Consider the following 17,679-nt stretch of genomic DNA (forward strand, 5'->3'; position numbering starts at 1 on the left):
GCATAGACGCCCGTTTTTAAAACAGGAAATGATGTTCTGTTACTTTCCAGTGCAGACCTGAAATACAATCCTGTATCCCATGTCCTGGCTTGAATGAATGGAAGACAATCATTTGAAATTGCCTTGTTTCTTGCATGCAGGGCTGCTGAAATGCTAAATGTCTGGATTCAGTTTGGACCTTGAAAAAATGGTATAATTACTTCCTTTGGAAATTATGCCTTGTAAACATCTATCTGAATTGCCGTAAGTTTTGACTATTTGGGGACACTTTTGCTAAGTCTGTGCCTCCTGGCTGCTGCCTCCACTGGTAAATTTATACCCCACACACATGCCTTCAGAGCTTTTTAAAAGGCGCAGCACTCACCTTTCAGGGTCGAAGGTCTCTGGGCTTGGCCAGTGCTCAGGGTCATGGTGCAGGGCACCCACGGCCATCTCTAGCACAGCACCTGCGGGGATGCGCTGCCCCAGCACCTCGCAGTCCTGAGCCGCCTCGCGTGTGAACCTGAGGGAAACACCAGGTCGGGGAGTGGGTGCAGAGTAGAGATGAGCAGAGCTTGGGGCGGCCTGGGCAAGCAGAGTCTGAGTGTGAAGGGGATCAGAGGCAGGCAGCACGGTGTGTGGAATGAGGCTGGGGGACACAGGATCCCCTGCTCAGCCCCCTTCCCAGGGTGACCAAGCCCCCACCCCATTAACACTCACTGCCCAGGAGCCTGCAGCCCCGAGGCTAGGCTCGCTTGGTCCTTGTTGAAAATGTACTCATCCATCTTTTCATGCATCCATTTGTCAAGCACTGAAGGGCCCCTCTTGTGCCCCATGTTGGGGTGCAAAGTGCTTTGGAAGGATTGCTTCCATAGTGGGGGCTTGGAGGGTCATTCCTGGGCCACAGCCTATCCTATCTTCCCATTCACAGCCAAGCCTCTTACCTCGCTCACCTTCTCACTTCCTCTCCTCCCATTTCACTGACTAACCCTGCTGCCTGGCATCTGTCCCCTCCTTCCCATGGATGGTACCCATGCCAAGATCCCCAAAGAACATTTGTGGGTACGTCTGATGAATACTCCTCAGTCTTCATCTGACTTGGTCTGTCTATGTAATTGACTGTCTTCCTCTTGTACATTTCCTTGTTTTGTTTTTCTAATTTTCATTTGGAAATAATTCTGAACTTACATAAAAGTTGAAGAATAGTACATAAGATACCCACTTATCCCTTACCCAGATTCACCTGCTGTTCATGCTGTGTCCATCTTCTTCTTCTTCTTTTTTTTTTTTGAGAGACAGAGTCTCACTCTGTCACCCAGGCTGGAGTGCAGTGGCACGATCTCTGCTCACTGCAACCTCCGCCTTCCAGGTTCAAGCGATTCTCCTGCCTCAGCCTCCCGAGTAGCTGGGACTACAGGTGTGTGTCACCAGGCCTGGATAATTTTTGTATTTTTAGTAGAGATGGGGGGCAGTTTCACCATGTTGGTCAGGCTGGTCTTAAACTCCTGAGCTCAAGTGATCCACCCGCCTCGGCCTCCCAAAGTGCTGGGATTATAGGCATGAGCCACCGTGCCCTGCCTGTGTCCATCGTCCATCATCTTTACCATTATGTGTGTGTGTGTGTGTGTGTTTCTCTCAGACATTATTTGTGTGGGTTTCCTCCTCCATCGCTGGCGCTCCTTCTCCCTCTCATTGGCAGGCTCTTCTGCATCCACCAGCCTCTTAAATCCTGGTGCTTCCCAGGGATTTCATCTGCACTCCCAGATTCAACTTCTATTATCTCCTAAGCCTCCTACCCCAGCCCCAGCCTGAACCCCAGGTTTCTATTTCTACCCACAGACCCAGCCTCTCTCCTGGGTGATCCACAGAATCCTCAAAGTCGACCTGAGCAGCAGCAGATCGTCAGAATCTTCTCCTCCTCCTGTTTCCCACACAGGCTTAAGCAAGCCAGAAACTGGAAGCCATCCTTGACTCGTCCCTCCCCATCTGCAGATTCATCACTGGTCTTTCTTATGTTGCCAAGTCTCCAGTTTTACTGCCATCTCCTTAGTTTAGATTCTTGTCTCTCCTTGACCTCTTTCCAATACAGTCTTCTCATGACAACCAGAGCTATGTCTCTGACATGCAGTTTTGTCTGCTGCTTCCCAAGGATGGGCTACCTAGGACAGGCATCTGGAGCTGGGGCAAGACCCACGTGCTTGAGGCTGTGTGGCCCCAGAGCTGAGGCTAGAGTCACAGCTGGTGAAACCTGTAGCTCAAAGTCAAGGGCAATCAATGGATGAAGTGAGGCCATGAATTGGAGAAGGCAGCAGATCAGAAGCCAGGAAGCCAGGCAGTGACTTGTGATGCACAGTGAGAGGTAGTTTAGGACCTGGGTTTGGGATTAAGGCCATGAGCTGGTCAGGGGTGTTGGAGGCTGCGGGTGTTGATGCAGTCTCCAGGTTTACCTGGTCAAGCTGCATTCAAAGCTGAGCCTTGGGCTAGTGTTCAGGGCTCCTGATGCTGTGAGATCACACCCCAGTCTGACTGCTGGAGCCGCTGTAGCTTCTGAAACATCTGAACCACCTTCCAGTCCCCCAGTCAGGTCTCCTCCTTGAGGCCGGCCAGTGAGAGCTGTTCCTGGTTCCTGGGAGAGTTCTAGCTTCCTTACTTCACCAGTTTCTTAAAACCAACACCCGTGACTCAAGAAAACACCAGTGAATCTGTCTTCCTTGCAACTTGAAAACCCGGCACAGCTCTCTTAAGCTTGTACCTTGTTGATTATGGCCCAGCAGGTGACCCTGGGAAATGAGTCTACTTGGAGCTACAAACTCAACTCTTGGCCTGAGCATTGAGACCACCTGTGTCAGTGACTTCCTCTCTGCTCCAGAAAATTCTTGCTAAGAAAAATAAACCTCTGAACCAATAAATAACTTCACTGTTAGCTTCAGGAAATTAATGCAAGCTAATTTGTCTGAGCAAATCACTTTCCTATCAGGACAATGGTTTGCTCACTTGAGCAAACAGTTCACTTACCAGACAACAGTCTTACCTGTCAGAACCCCCTTCAACTCACCTACTTGTATCCACTCATTCCTAAATCGTTATGTCATACATCTTGCCCAATTTCAAACATTCCTTGCCATGAAAGACCTACCTTAAACCTCTGTAGCCCAAACTCCAAACCTTTTAAGTATCCTTTCCTGATCTGCTGGCTTTGAGTTCCTGTTAAACAAACATGCTGTCACTCTTCAGACCTACATGCAACCTTCTAGAAACAAAATTTGAGGTGGAGAGCTGAAGAACCACTCTCTTCCTGAACTTGGGTAGACTTTTGGACTTTGAGTGTTGAGAGCACATGCTCTCAAGAGTTCTGGTCATGGCCAGGTTCGGTGGCTCATGCCTGTAATTCCAGCACTTTGGGAGATGGAGGTGGGTGGATCACCTGAGGTCAGGAGTTGGAGACCAACCTGGCCAACATGGTGAAACCCCATCTCTACTAAAAATACGAAAATTAGCCAGGCATGGTGTCATGCGCCTGTAGTCCCAGCTACTCGGGAGGCTGAGGCAGGATAATCACTTGAACCCAGGAGGCAGAGGTTGCAGTGAGCTGGGATTGCACAACTGCACACCTGAGCAACAGAGCGAGACTCTATCTCAAAAAAAAAAAAAAAAAAAAAAAAGTTCTGGTTACAGTTGATTTGGGATTTTAAAGGATGAGATAGAGCCTTTTAGGATGAGGGCAGAATTACAGCCCCAGCTTCTCTTCATCACCTCCCTGCACCTCTCAGCCCACCCCCTCTCCAACTATTTCTGTGACTATAGGGTTCGATTCAGAAGTGTCTCTGACTTCAGCATTATCCCACTCCAACAGATCTGGCTCACCGCAAGAAAACCAAGCCCCGCTTCCCGCCTCCTAGCTCAGGCCATTTTCTAGACCAGGTAACACGGGGTTGGGAGGAGATGCAGGTCACAGCCTCTGTCAAGGCTTGGCCTCGAGATACCCTCCCTACATAGCAAAGTTCTGTTTCCCTAACGCATCCTGTACACGGGCTCCCACTCCTGCTCCTGTCCGTACCACTCCCACATGCCTGGAATCCGTGATTCTGAGCCTTAAGTCCTTAACACAGGACATGAGAACATCCAATGAGGACAGTCTCAAACTGTCCATCAGCTGTCATGATAATTCTGGAATATTGGAACACCAGAATTGGTCCTGGTGAGGCTGGGTTTATTTAGTTAATTTATCTGCTCACCTATCTGTTTATTATTTCATTGTGGTTTTATATATATATAAAAAAAAACATAAAATGGACCATTTGAACCATTTTCCAGTGTGCAGTTCTGTGGTTTTAGTACATTCATTATGCAACCAGCACCGCCATCCATCTCCAGAACTTTTTCCTCTTCCTCCTCTGAAATTCTGGATCCCTTAAACACTAACTCCCTCCCCTCCCCTCTCCCCCTGGCAGACAGCGTTCTACTTTCTGTCTTTGTGAATTTGGCCTCTCTGAGTGAGTCCTGGTGAGTCCCTGTTGTCTATGTCTCTACTGATAGCTGCTTCTCCCAGAGAGGAAAATATTTGATCAGATTGTTCATTTTACCCAAGGGCAATGGCACAATCTCATTTATGCTTTACTTTTAAAGGGTAGACTATATATGCTTATGTATGAACATAACATTTCTAGAAGAATACTTAAATTTCTTTATCTTCTCTAGGGGATGGGACTGGGATGGAGAATGATAGGCGGCCTTTTTTTTTTTTATTCTCCATTGTTTAGGGGCTTTTTTTTTTTTTTTTAAAGACAGAGTCTTGCTCTGTTGCCCAGGGTGGAGTGCAGTGGCACTATCTTGGCTCACTGCAACCTCCGCCTCCCAGGTTCGAGCAATTCTCCTGCCTTAGCCTCCCGAATAGCTGGGATTACAGGTTACTGCCACCATGCCCGGCTAATTTTTGTATTTTTAACAGAGACAAAGTTTCACCATGTTGGCCAGGCTGGTCTTGAACTCCTGACCTCAAGTGATCCTCCCTCCTTGCCTCCCAAAGTGCTGGGATTACAGGTGTGAGCCACCACGCCCGGCTGGGACTGTGTGTGTGTGTGTGTGTGTTTTTAAGTATAAGCATGCTAGTTTGGTAATATAAATAATTAAAAATTAAAAATAATCCTATGCTGGATTTTACTTCAAGCTGTAAGATTGGGCTTCCCTAAATATCCTAGAGGAAATGCAATGATTACAGTAATTACTGTTACGCCCTGTTCCTGCCCATAAGACATCAAGAGCAGCCTGTGGCTTCTCGCCGCTCCCTCTCTCTGTTATGAGCCTTTCATGTAACAGAGAGGAACGGAAAAAGGCCAGCGCTGGGAGAACCCATTGAGATCCTAAGCTGCTAATGCAATTATATGTGCTTGGAGCTGATAGCAAACACCAGTGCTGAAACCAGGGCAGGCAGCTGGGGGTTGTGATGACTGTACCCTCAGTTCCAAAGGGGTCAGACGAGGCTGTGCTCTGGCACCCTGCTTTTTCATCTTTTCTGGAAACAGCCTGGACCTGAAGGCAGACACCCTGGAATCTGGAGAACAGAGCCTCCTTTCCCCGCAGACTGAGCCACGTAAAAGACCAGCAGAAGCTTCAGAACTGCACCGCACAGCAACTCAGTCACCTCAATGGAACTCAGGGCTGCTGTGTTTTCCCACAAGGGCCATTCTGATTTCTTTTATGAATAAGTCCAAGTTGTGTCAGCACTTGGGAAAGGTCAACACGCTTTTTGAGATGAAATAAAATAATAAAAATGCTCACTCTCCCTACATTCACCCCCAAATCCTTTGAGCAGAAGCAGATTGTCCTCTGGTCTGGGTGAGAATTGTGACACCTTGTCTGTCTCATATCTGGTGATTGACAAGAAAAGCCAGCAGAGCTGATAGGGTGAAAAATGCTAATGTAGCAGGTGTGGAGCAGCTGCGAGGCAAGTGTGGGGCAGGTGTGGGGCAGGTGTGGGGCGTGTGTGGCGCAGGTGTGGTGCGGATGTGAGGCAGGTGTGGGGTGGGTGTGGCGCGGGTGTGGTGCGGATGTGAGGCGGGTGTGGTGCGGGTGTGGCGCGGGTGTGGTGCGGATGTGAGGCAGGTGTGGGGTGGGTGTGGGGCGGGTGTGGTGCGGATGTGAGGCGGGTGTGGTGTGGATGTGGCGCGGGTGTGGTGCGGATGTGAGGCAGGTGTGGCGCGGGTGTGGTGCGGATGTGAGGCAGGTGTGGTGCGGGTGTGGCGCGGGTGTGGTGCGGATGTGAGGCAGGTGTGGCGCGGGTGTGGCGCAGGTGTGGTGCAGATGTGAGGCAGGTGTGGCGCGGGTGTGGTGCGGATGTGAGGCAGGTGTGGCGCGGGTGTGGCGCGGGTGTGGGGCGGGTGTGGGGCGGGTGTGAGGCGGGTGTGAGGCGGGTGTGGGGCGGGTGTGGGGCGGGTGTGGCACGGGTGTGAGGCGGGTGTGGGGTGGGTGTGGGGTGGGTGTGGGGTGGGTGTGGGGCGGGTGTGGGGTGGGTATGAGACAGGTGTGGGGTGGATGTGAGGCAGGTGTGGGGCAGGTGTGGGTCGGGTGTGGGGCAGGTGTGGAGCAGGTATGGGGCCAGCATGGAGGTGTGGGGCAGGTGTGGAGTGGGTATGAGGCAGGTGTGGAGCAAGTGTGGGGCGGGTGTGGGGCAGGTATGAGGCAGGTGTGAAGTGGGTGTGGGGCGGGTGTGGAGCCGGTGTGGGGTGGGTGTGAGGCAGGTGTGGGACGGATGTGAGGTGGTGTGGAGCAGGTGTAGGACTGGCATGGAGGTGTGGGGCGGGTGTGGGGCAGGTGTGGAGCAGGTATGGGGCCAGCATGGAGGTGTGGGGTGGGTGTGGAGTGGGTATGAGGCAGGTGTGGAGCAAGTGTGGGGCGGGTGTGGGGCAGGTATGAGGCAGGTGTGAAGTGGGTGTGGGGCGGGTGTGGAGCCGGTGTGGGGTGGGTGTGAGGCAGGTGTGGGACGGATGTGAGGTGGTGTGGAGCAGGTGTGGGGCAGGTGTGGAGCAGGTATAGGACTGGTATGGAGGTGTGGGGCAGGTGTGGAGTGGGTGTGGGGCAGGTGTGGGGCAGGTGTTGGGCAGGTGTGGGGCAGGTGTGGAGGTGTGGGGGCAGGCGTGGAGGTGTGGGGCAGGTGTGGGGCAGGTGTGGAGGTGTGGGGCAGGTGTGGAGGTGTGGGGCAGGTGTGGAGTGGGTGTGGGGCAGGTGTGGGGCAGGTGTGGAGGTGTGGGGCAGGTGTTGGGCAGGTGTGGGGCAGGTGTGGAGGTGTGGGGCAGGTGTGGAGGTGTGGGGCAGGTGTGGAGTGGGTGTTGGGCAGGTGTGGGGCAGGTGTGGAGGTGTGGGGCAGGTGTGGAGTGGGTGTTGGGCAGGTGTGGGGCAGGTGTGGAGGTGTGGGGCAGGTGTGGAGTGGGTGTGGGGCAGGTGTGGGGCAGGTGTGGAGGTGTGGGGCAGGTGTGGAGTGGGTGTTGGGCAGGTGTGGGGCAGGTGTGGAGGTGTGGGGCAGGTGTGGAGGTGTGGGGCAGGTGTGGGGCGGGCATGGAGGTGTGGGGCAAGTGTGGAGCTGTGGGGCGGGTGTGGGGTGGATGTGGGGCAGGTGTGGGGTGGGCGTGGAGGTGTGGGGCAGGTGTGGAGGTATGGGGCAGGTGTGGAGAAGTTGTGGGGCAGCTGGGTGGGTGTGGAGGTGTGGGGCAGGTGTGGGGTGGGCATGGAGGTGTGAGGCAGGTGTGGGGCAGGTGTGGGGTGGGTGTGGAGGTGTGGGGCAGATGTGGAGAAGGTGTGGGGCAGGTGTGGTGCAGGTGCAGGGCAGGTTTGGGGAAGGTGTGGGGCAGGCGTGGTGCAGGTGCAGGGCAGGTTTGGGGCAGGTGTGGAGAAGGTGTGGGGCAGGTGTGGAGAAGGTGTGGGGCAGGTGTGCAGGTGCAGGGCAGGTGTGGGGCAGGTGTGAGGTGGGTGTGGAGGTGTGGGGCAGGTGTGGAGGTGTGGGGCAGGTGTGAGGTGGGTGTAGAGGTGTGGGGCAGGTGTGGAGAAGGTGTGGGGCAGGTGTGCAGGTGCAGGGCAGGTTTGGGGCAGGTGTGGGGAAGGTGTGACTCAGGAGAGCAAGGCTGGATGGAAGCTGGCCATTCTCTTGTCCTACCAGTGCCGGCGCTCCTCCCTGCACACCTCATGCTGCATGCAGCTGAGCGGGCACTGCAGTTCCACCTGTGCCACCCACTGCCTCTCACCCGCCTCTGCAGGGCCAATGAAACAGGCATATGTCTCCATTTAACCTGTAGGAAGGAGAGGCACAGAGCAGCATGGGGCTCACAATCACACAGTAAACCAAGGCCAGGGCTGAGATGGTCTTCTGACACGCCCTCTAGACCTGTTGGATGAATTCTAACTACTTCATCCAGGTTCTCTAGTTTGTCTGGTCCTCAGGTGAGATCACTGGCTTCCTGGTCCGCCTGTGCTGACTTCCTTTCCTGCTCTGCTGTTTATAACGGGTCAGTGGAGAATTGGCCACCACATTTTCGTGTTGAAGAGCCTAATCCCTTTGTTATTCAACATGACATCTATACAACGTCTTGTCTGATGGATTCATGGCTGAGTTTAGGTCCAGGAAGTACTGCATCCATTGATCAGTTTCTGTGCTGTCCTCTTGCTGGAGAACACACCCGTTTGGCTTGGCTGCTCTCCCTCTTGGCCAGGAGCCCTGGTCACCAAGCCAAAGCTGGACCCCAGCTATCAGCCGGGGCCCTGTAAGGCCTTCTTTCCTTTAAATGGCCTTTGTTCTGTTTGATCACTGAATGCTTTATCTTGAACTTTATTTTAACATGTACACCAGCTGCCCACAATCCCCTTGGAAGAAAGCTGGATATCAATTATGAAAAAAATAAGGCTGGGAATGGTGGCTCACGCCTGTAATCCCAGCACTTTGGGAGGCCAAGACCGGCAGATCAGCTGAGGTTAGGAGTTGGAGACCAGCCTGGCCAACATGGTAAAACCCTGTCTCTACTAAAAATACAAAAAATTAGCCAGGCACGGTGGTGGGCACTTGTAATCCCAGTTACTTGGGAGGCTGAGACACGAGGATTGCTTGAACTCAGGAGACGGAAGTTGCAGTGAGCCAAAATCACACCATTGCACTCCAGCCTGGGGGACAGGGCAACACTCCATCTCAAAAATAAATAAATAAATAAATAAATAAATAAATAAATAAAAGAAAGAATTGGATGACAGTTTGCAAGAGGCTCTCAAGGAGATCAGGGAAGGGCTGCACATCAGGTCTTAATGCTGGCATGGGGAGAGGGTGCACAGAGCCCCTGAGTGACTGACCTGCTTCTGCACCAAAACCCAAAACCCTGCGTCCTTGAGGATGATGCAATTCCAATCACACCACTGGAATTTTCTGTATTTGCTTCTGGACTTGCATATTTGGACAATATATACAATTGCATTATTTGTAATGCTTTTGTGTTGAAATATCATTTTGAGATACCCTCAAATCATCCACACATTCTCTTTAAAAATGGTGAAAGGTATCCCCATATGGTTTATGTGATCTAGTAATTCATAAGAGTGTTGAGTGGAATTTATCACATACGGTTAATGCTTTGTGCTGCTTTTGTTTCTAGAGCTTGAAATCTGGCTGTTATTTCACTCTCTGTAAGGGTCTGGGGACATGAATTAAGACGCCCTTCTCTATGGAGTGCCTTGTTTGGGAGAGTTTGAACGAAGCACAATAGGTGGTTTTACCCTCAGGATACCCACAGCTTGGTGTGATCGGCTGGTTGGTGTGTACATTAGTGAAATGCCATGCAGTGGCAGACATGCGTCCAAGAATATAACATGAAGTACAGTTACAGCTCAAAGTGCTGGGGAGGGAGGGCAGGGAGGACCAGGTGAGGCAAGCCCAACACAGACGTCCTGAGGGGCGATGAGACGTTTTGGAGGGTGAGTCATGTTGGAGCTCCAGGATTGGACAGCTGGGGGTGTTGGATGGCAGGAAGGAGCTCCCAGGACTCAGACAGTCCCCTACTGGAATGCCAGCTCCAAGACTGGTCAGGGACTTTTATCTGTTTTATATACAGCTGATTTCCCAGTGCTTGGCACAGAGTAGATGCTCAATAAACAATTGCTGAATGAATGAATGAATAATGAATGAACAGGCAGGGGAAATGGCAAAAGCCAGGAAAGGCTAGGAGACCAAAGGGCTGGCTTGGGGTGGGGAGGAAGGCAGTGTTAAGAAAAGGCCAGTGAAGCTTTGAGAAGGTTGTTAAGCTATAGGAAAGTGGGCCAGATATCTGAGGTGTCCTGGGGGATACAAAGGAACCCAGGACTCAGGCGTTACCCTACAGAAACACATGCGGTAACTGATGGACGAGGGCCCTGACCTGCAGGGTGGGGCATGGAGTAGGGTTAGGGGGTAGGGACTGGGGCAGGGGAGGGGGCTGCCACACACCTGAAAGCCGGTGGGTACATCCTCAGCGTCTCTGCAATCACCATGTCCAGATAGGGCAGGCCTTCCTCGAGGCTGCAGAACTCAGGGACCATCTGATGGAGGGGTCGTGACAAAGGGAGAAGTTCGTGTTAGCCCGACTCTCATGGCATTTTGTCTTTTCCTTAAATTTCAATCTTGTTTCCAACTTTGGCAAACATTTAAACAGAAACCCCACAAAATGAAAAGTCGATATGACCCAAATTGCATCTGATTGGCATTCAGTGTGTTCTGTTGTGCTTACATTTCACAGTGCTAGCGTGGGGCTCAGGGATCTTTGTAATACAGAGAAGTTTGGTTATAAAACTGCAGCGGCAGCCACAGCTGCCAGCATTTGTTGGGAGCTGACGATGTGGCCGACCAAGTGCAGCATAGATGTTCCCTCATTGGATCCTCCACTAAGCCAGTGTGGCAGCTACTTCCCCATCTCTCAGATGAGAAAACTGAGGCTTAAAGAGCCTGTCACATGGGTAGTCATGGCACATTATGAAGTTAAAAGACAAATAGTGAAATAGCAAATAAAAAATTTTGCAACATGTATAAGGGATTAGAATTAACAAAAAACCAAAGAGCTACTGTCAATCAGTAGGAAAAGACAACTAGCTAGAAAAATGGTCAACGGATATGAAAAGGCAAAACACAGAAGATATATGAATTACTATGATGAGAAATGCAAGTTCAAATGAGATTCCCTTTGCACAGGTCAGATTAGGAACAGTTGGAAAATACTGATTATATTTCAGGGGGTGCAGATGAGGGGATCCTAACACCCCGTGGGTGACTCTCCTGGAGTGACACTCTTGTCACTCCCTGGCTGCCCCTCTTTGGCCTGAAGATGAACACATATGCCCATGAGCAGGGTGAGGGCGCACCGGGGTTAAGGAAGCTTATTTGCTGCTCTGCCAGTTTCCCCACAGAGGTGGAATGAGTTATCTGGTTGGTGGGTGATGGTCTCACTTTCTTCACCTACATAATGCTAATCCAGGAGGAGTCCCCGAGGTGAGGGATTGCTTTCTTCTGTTCCCTCTTTTTCCCAGAGCAGCAGGAGGCCGGCCTCCAGGGCAAGCCCATTCTGAAGCTGCCAACGTTCCAGGGACAGGTGCTGGGAGGCCTAGTTCCTCCATCTGCAGGGGGAGCCCTTCACAGCCCTGGAGCAGCCACTGGCTGCCCTGCCTGGGATCTCAGCCAGCTCTCAAAGTGAGTTCCAGGATGGGCAAAGGTCAGCAGCAGCAGCATCACCAGGAAACCTGTTAGAACTGTCTTGATGGGGGCAAACCTCTGCCCACCCCCAGCCCAGGTACTGAGTGTGTCATAGCACAGAGGTTTAGAGATCCTTGGAGGTTAGTCTGCTGTGGCTGGCTGGGGAAGGCTGTGGAAAGGGGAGACATCTGGACTAATTTCTCTAGACCCTGCCTCCCTGGCTGGGTCTCAGTGCATGTGACTGGTGACTGATAGGGCCCTTGGATGCCTGGAAGGGTCTGGACTCCCCCAGCTCATCTAGTATGTCCAGGCCTGAAAGAGCATCCCCCTTGGGTGAACCTGGAGGCATCCTCTCTTCCTGCTTTCAGTCTTCCTAAGTTTGGTTTGTGTTTGTCTCTTCTGGCCAACAAGTCACAAAACACCAATTGTGTAATTTCAGTGGTTCTGCATATGAGTTAAATGCTCTGAAATTTACATTTAAAACCGGCGTTGCTTGATATAAAGATGAATGGTAAAATGCTTGCTAATAATTTAAAATTTAGAGTTTTCTTAGAACGACAGTAAATAGAAAATAAAAAGCACCATGACAAGTCGAAAAAGAGACTACAAAAGAAATGAAGAAGCTCACTGACCCACGATGGACACTTCCCCCCGCTCTGGGAATAAAGGCTACCACACTTTTATTTCTCACTGGGCCTCACAGATCCTGTAGCCAGCCCTGCAGGCCAAGATTGACGGGCCCAAAGGGACCAGTCTGGAAATTTGGATCTGGGACAAAAAAAAAAAAAGTTTTTCTCCAGCAGGTGGCAATTAAACACAGGGAAGTGGAGACCCATTGTTGGCCACATTTGGCCTCGTGGATTAATGAGCAGAAAACAGCAGTTGGCCTCAGGAAAGAAGAAATGAATCAGATATACACAGCAAAGCAGAAGCAAAGGACGGACAGACCATTTCTTGGTGCCCCATAGAGTTCCAGTTCCTATTTGCTATCTGCTCCTCCTGGCAGGTAGTCCTGTGGGTGGCATCTTGGTACCTTCCAACAAGTTCTCACTTGTGGCTAAAGTTAGCGACATTCTGAATTCCATTGTCTGCAACCAAATGAATCTTAACAAATGCAGGAATATACATGCATCAAACAAGAAACAGAGGTGCGGTACACAAAAATAGGGAACTATATCTCAAAAAGAAAAACTGGACCTGGGAGCAGCATCCCTAATGGGTAAATGATGTTGGTTCCTCAAAGAAAACTGTATGGCTTGTAAGCTGTCACGGTTTGTCAAAGAAAGAAAACTTTTTAAGATAGGCTAAGGGGATTTTGTATTAGAAAATCAAAGTCTTTATTTACTCTTTCCCCAGATGGGCTTTTTTTTTTTTTTTTTTTTTAAACTGTGCTTCTAGGCTTTTAGATCAAGATATACATATACGCCAGGTGCGGTGGCTCACGCCTGTAATCCCAGCACTTTGGGAGGCCGGGTGGGTGGATCACCCGAGGTGAGGAGTTCAAGATCAGCCTGGCCAACATGGTGAAACCCCGTCTCTACTAAAAGTGCAAAAAATTAGCTGAGCATGGTGGTGAGTGCCTGTAATCCCAGCCACCCTGGAGACTGAGGCAGGAGAATCGCTTGAATCAGGAAGTGGAGGTTGCAGTGAGCTGAGATCACAGCCTAGGCAACAAGAGCAAAACTCCATCTCAAAACAACAAAAAAAAAGATACATATGTAAAGATCGTCTTGGTTCAGCAGTTCTCCATGTGGCTGCATGTTAGAAACAGCCAGCTTTGGTTCAACATACACAAATCAATAAATGTAATCCATCATATAAACAGAACCAAAGACAAAAACCACATGATTATCTCAATAGATGCAGAAAAGGCCTTCGACAAAATTCAACAACCCTTCATGATAAAAACTCTCAATAAATTCAGTATTGATGGAACGTATCTCAAAATAATAAGAGCTATTTATGACAAACCCACAGCCAATATCATACTGAATGAGCAAAAACTGGAAGCATTCCCTTTGAAAACTGGCACAAGACAGGGATGCCCTCTCTCACCACTCCTATTCAACATAGTGTTGGAAGTTCTGGCCAGGGCAATCAGGAGAAAGAAATAAAGGATATTCAATTAGGAAAAGAGGAAGTCAAATTGTCCCTGTTTGCAGATGACATGATTGTATATTTGGAAAACCCCATCATCTCAGCCCAAATCTCCTTAAGCTGATAAGCAACTTCAGCAAAGTCTCAGGATACAAAATCAATGTGCAAAAATTACAAGCATTCCTATACACCAATAACAGACAAACAGAGAGCCAAATCATGAGTGAACTCCCATTCACAATTGCTTCAAAAAGAATAAAATACCTAGGAATCCAACTTACAAGGGATGTGAAGGACCTCTTCAAGGAGAACTACAAACCACTGCTCAACGAAATAAAGGAGGACAGAAACAAATGGAAGAACATTCCATGCTCATGGATAGGAAGAATCAATATCGTGAAAATGGCCATACTGCCCAAGGTAATTTATAGATTCAATGCCATCCCCATCAAGCTACCAATGACTTTCTTCACAGAATTAGAAAAAACTACTTTAAAGTTCATATGGAACCGAAAAAGAGCCTGCATTGCCAAGACATTCCTAAGCCAAAAGAACAAAGCTGGAGGCATCATGCTACCTGACTTCAAACTATACTACAAGGCTACAGTAACCAAAAGAGCATGGTACTGGTACCAAAACAGAGAGGCTACAGTAACCAAAACAGCACAGTACTGGTACCAAAACAGAGATATAGACCAACAGAACAGAACAGAGCCCTCAAAAATAATACCACACATCTACAACCATCTGATCTTTGACAAACTTGACAAAAACAAGACATGGGGAAGGGATTCCCTATTTCATAAATGGTGCTGGGAAAACTGGCTAGCCATATGTAGAAAACTGAAACTGGATCCCTTCCTTACATATACTAAAATTAATTCAAGATGGATTAAAGACTTAAATGTTAGACCTAAAACCATAAAAACCCTAGAAGAAGACCTAGGCAATACCATTCAGGACATAGGCATGGGCAAGGACCTCATGTCTAAAACACCAAAAGCAATGGCAGCAAAAGCTAAAATTGACAAATGGGATCTAATTCATCTTTTGCTTCTGCACAGCAAAAGAAACTACCATCAGAGGGAACAGGCAGCCTACAGAATGGGAGAAAATTTTTGCAATCTACCCATCTGACAAAGGGCTAATATCCAGAATCTACAAAGAACTCAAACAAATTTACAAGAAAAAATCAAACAACCCCATCAAAAAGTGCACAAAGTATATGAACAGACACTTCTCAAAAGAAGACATTTATGCAGCCAACAGGCACATGAAAAAATGCTTATCATCACTGGCCATCAGAGAAATGCAAATCAAAACCACAATGAGATACCATCTCACACCAGTTAGAATGGCAATCATTAAAAAGTCAGGAAACAACAGGTGCTGGAGAGGATGTGGAGAAATAGGAACGCTTTTACACTGTTGGTGGAACTGCAAACTAGTTCAACCATTGTGGAAGACAGTGTGGCGATTCCTCAAGGATCTAGAACTAGAAATACCATTTGACCCAGCCATCCCATTACCGTGTATATACCTAAAGGATTATAAATCATGCTGCTATAAAGACACATGCACACATATGTTTATTGTGGCACTATTCACAATAGCAAAGACTTGGAACCAACCCAAATGTCCATCAATGATAGACTGGATTAAGGAAATGTGGCACATATACACCATGGAATACTATGCAGCCATAAAAAAGGATGTGTTCATGTCCTTTGTAGGGACATGGATGCAGCTGGAAACCATCATTCTCAGCAAACTATCGCAAGAACAGAAAACCAAATGCCACATGTTCTCACTCATAGGTGGGAATTGAACAATGAGATCACTTGGACACAGGATGGGGAACATCAGACACTGGGGCCTGTCATGGGGTGGGGAAGGGGAAAGGGATAGCATTAGGAGATAAGCAATGTAAATGACGGGTTAATGGGTGCAGCACACCAACATGGAACATGTATTCATATGTAACAAACCTGCACATTGTGCACATGTACCCTAGAACTTAAAGTGTAATACTAATAATAAAAAAGAAACAGCCAGATTTTTTTTGTTTTTGAGATGGAGTTTTGCTCGTGTTGCCCAGGCTGGAGTGCAATGGCCAGGTCTCGGCTCACCGCAACCTCTACTTCCCGGGTTCAAGCAATTCTCCTGCCTCAGCCTCCCGAGTAGCTGGGATTACAGGTGCCCACAACCATGCCTGGCTAATTTTTGTAGTTTTAGTAGAGATGAGGTTTCACCATGTTGGTCAGGCTGGTCTCGAACTCCTGACCTCAGGCAATCTGCCTGCCTCAGCCTCCCGAAGTGCTGGGATTACAGGCGTGAGCCACAGTGCCTGGCCAGAAACAGCCAGATTTTTATATATTTTTAATATAGATGGATGCTTGGGCCCTACTCCCCAGTGTTGGTCTGAGGTGGGGCCTGGGCACCAGCTCTCCTTTTATAGCCCCTGGCTGTCCTGATGTGCACGCAGGGGCATAGGTCTTTCTGTCTGTCTGAGACCTGCCCTAGCGCTTCTCCACACCTGAGGAGCGAACGGATGAGGCGGAGGGACGCACACACCTCCATGTCTTAGTCGAACCAGCGAGACAACAAAACTCAAGTCCCTATCCCTCTCACTGGCTGATCCACCCACAGTTGCTGGCTTTGCCTGGAGCTTTCAGGAATAGCAGGGACAGAGCGATCCTGAGCAAATTCTGCCAGCAGAGGGCAGCAAGCGCACGCTAAATGAGGACTCCCCGTCCCGGGAAAGGATCTTGGAAATCCTCACAGCCATCCGTCCTGACAGAGACTAGAAAAATGACGCCCAGAGAGGAAGGCCTGTGAACCCAACGTCTCAACATAGAACTTACTCTAAGTGTCCTCGTTCATTCCGCAGTCCCTCAATGGGCACCTTGGATGGGTCAGGTGTGGGACCAGGTGCTGGGGTTCCAAGAAGGCTCTGCCCATTGAGGAAACAGATTCCTAAACAAATCATTACATGGATGTGTACAGTGTTATCGAATGGGCTTATGAGGAGTGGAAAACCAGTTCTTTTTATGAGATCCTTCATTTACATACTCAGGGAATACATATGGAATTGGCGAGCATGAGTCACCAGGCACTGTGCTAGGCCCAGGAGACATAACTTTAAAATGCATGGACATGTCCCAGCTTCTTGGAGCTTCCAGTCTATCAGGATGCAAACAAGTGGATAAGGGTGAGATGGGAGAACAGACGAAGGACACACATCGCCGACATTTGGGATCAGGGACTCTGCCAGGGGGAAGTGACAACGTCCAGGCTGAGATTTTTAGGATGAGTGAGAATAAACCAGTGAAAAATGGATGGGCTTGTTCAGAGGCTGCTGCAACCAACCTGAAACAAATATGAATCAATCAGGGAATTGTGAATCCAGCAGGATATTTGATCCTCTGAAGGAATGAACGTTCATTTTGGTCTTAGTTGATAATGGTATTGTGGTCATGTTTAGAAAAGAGTTCTTATCGGCCAGGCACAGTGACTCAACGCCTGTCATCTCAGCACTTTGGGAGGCCAAGGTAGGTATGTCACTTGAGGCCTGGAGTTCAAGACCAGCCTGGGCAACATGGTGAAATCCCATCTCTACTCAAAATAGAAAAATAGCCAGGTGTGGTGGCAGGTGCCTGTAATCCCAGCTACTTGGGAGGCTGAGGCAGGAGAATTGCTTGAACCTGGGAGGTGGAGATTGCGGTGAGTTGAGATAGCGCCACTGCACTACAGCCTGGAGGACAGGTGCCTGGCATACCCGGTCCTGTGTCAGCACCTCCAGGCACCAACATTACCGACAGCTGGTGAGGGCGCGGTGGGCCTGCTGGGCCTGGAGTGTCACAAAAATGTGGGGGACTGAGCAGAATATTCTCTTATTTCAAGCTAGGACGCAC

At 49.5% G+C, this 17,679-nt stretch overlaps 1 protein-coding gene across 3 annotated transcripts in view; it reads right to left on the reverse strand.

The window, feature by feature from the left end:
• TBXAS1 (thromboxane A synthase 1) overlaps positions 1–17,679 on the reverse strand; it is a 196,860-nt gene that overhangs the window by 7,530 nt on the left and 171,651 nt on the right. For all 3 annotated transcript variants that reach the window (XM_011723677.3, XM_011723676.3, XM_011723679.3), the window contains exons 10-11: positions 10,433–10,524; positions 365–502 (exon numbers count right to left, since the gene is read on the reverse strand). In XM_011723677.3, coding sequence (XP_011721979.1) covers positions 365–502; positions 10,433–10,524 — 230 coding nt within the window. The remainder of the gene's footprint in view (positions 1–364; positions 503–10,432; positions 10,525–17,679) is intronic.

The sequence above is a fragment of the Macaca nemestrina genome, chromosome 4, assembly GCF_043159975.1.
Source record: "Macaca nemestrina isolate mMacNem1 chromosome 4, mMacNem.hap1, whole genome shotgun sequence".
NCBI lineage: Eukaryota > Metazoa > Chordata > Mammalia > Primates > Cercopithecidae > Macaca > Macaca nemestrina.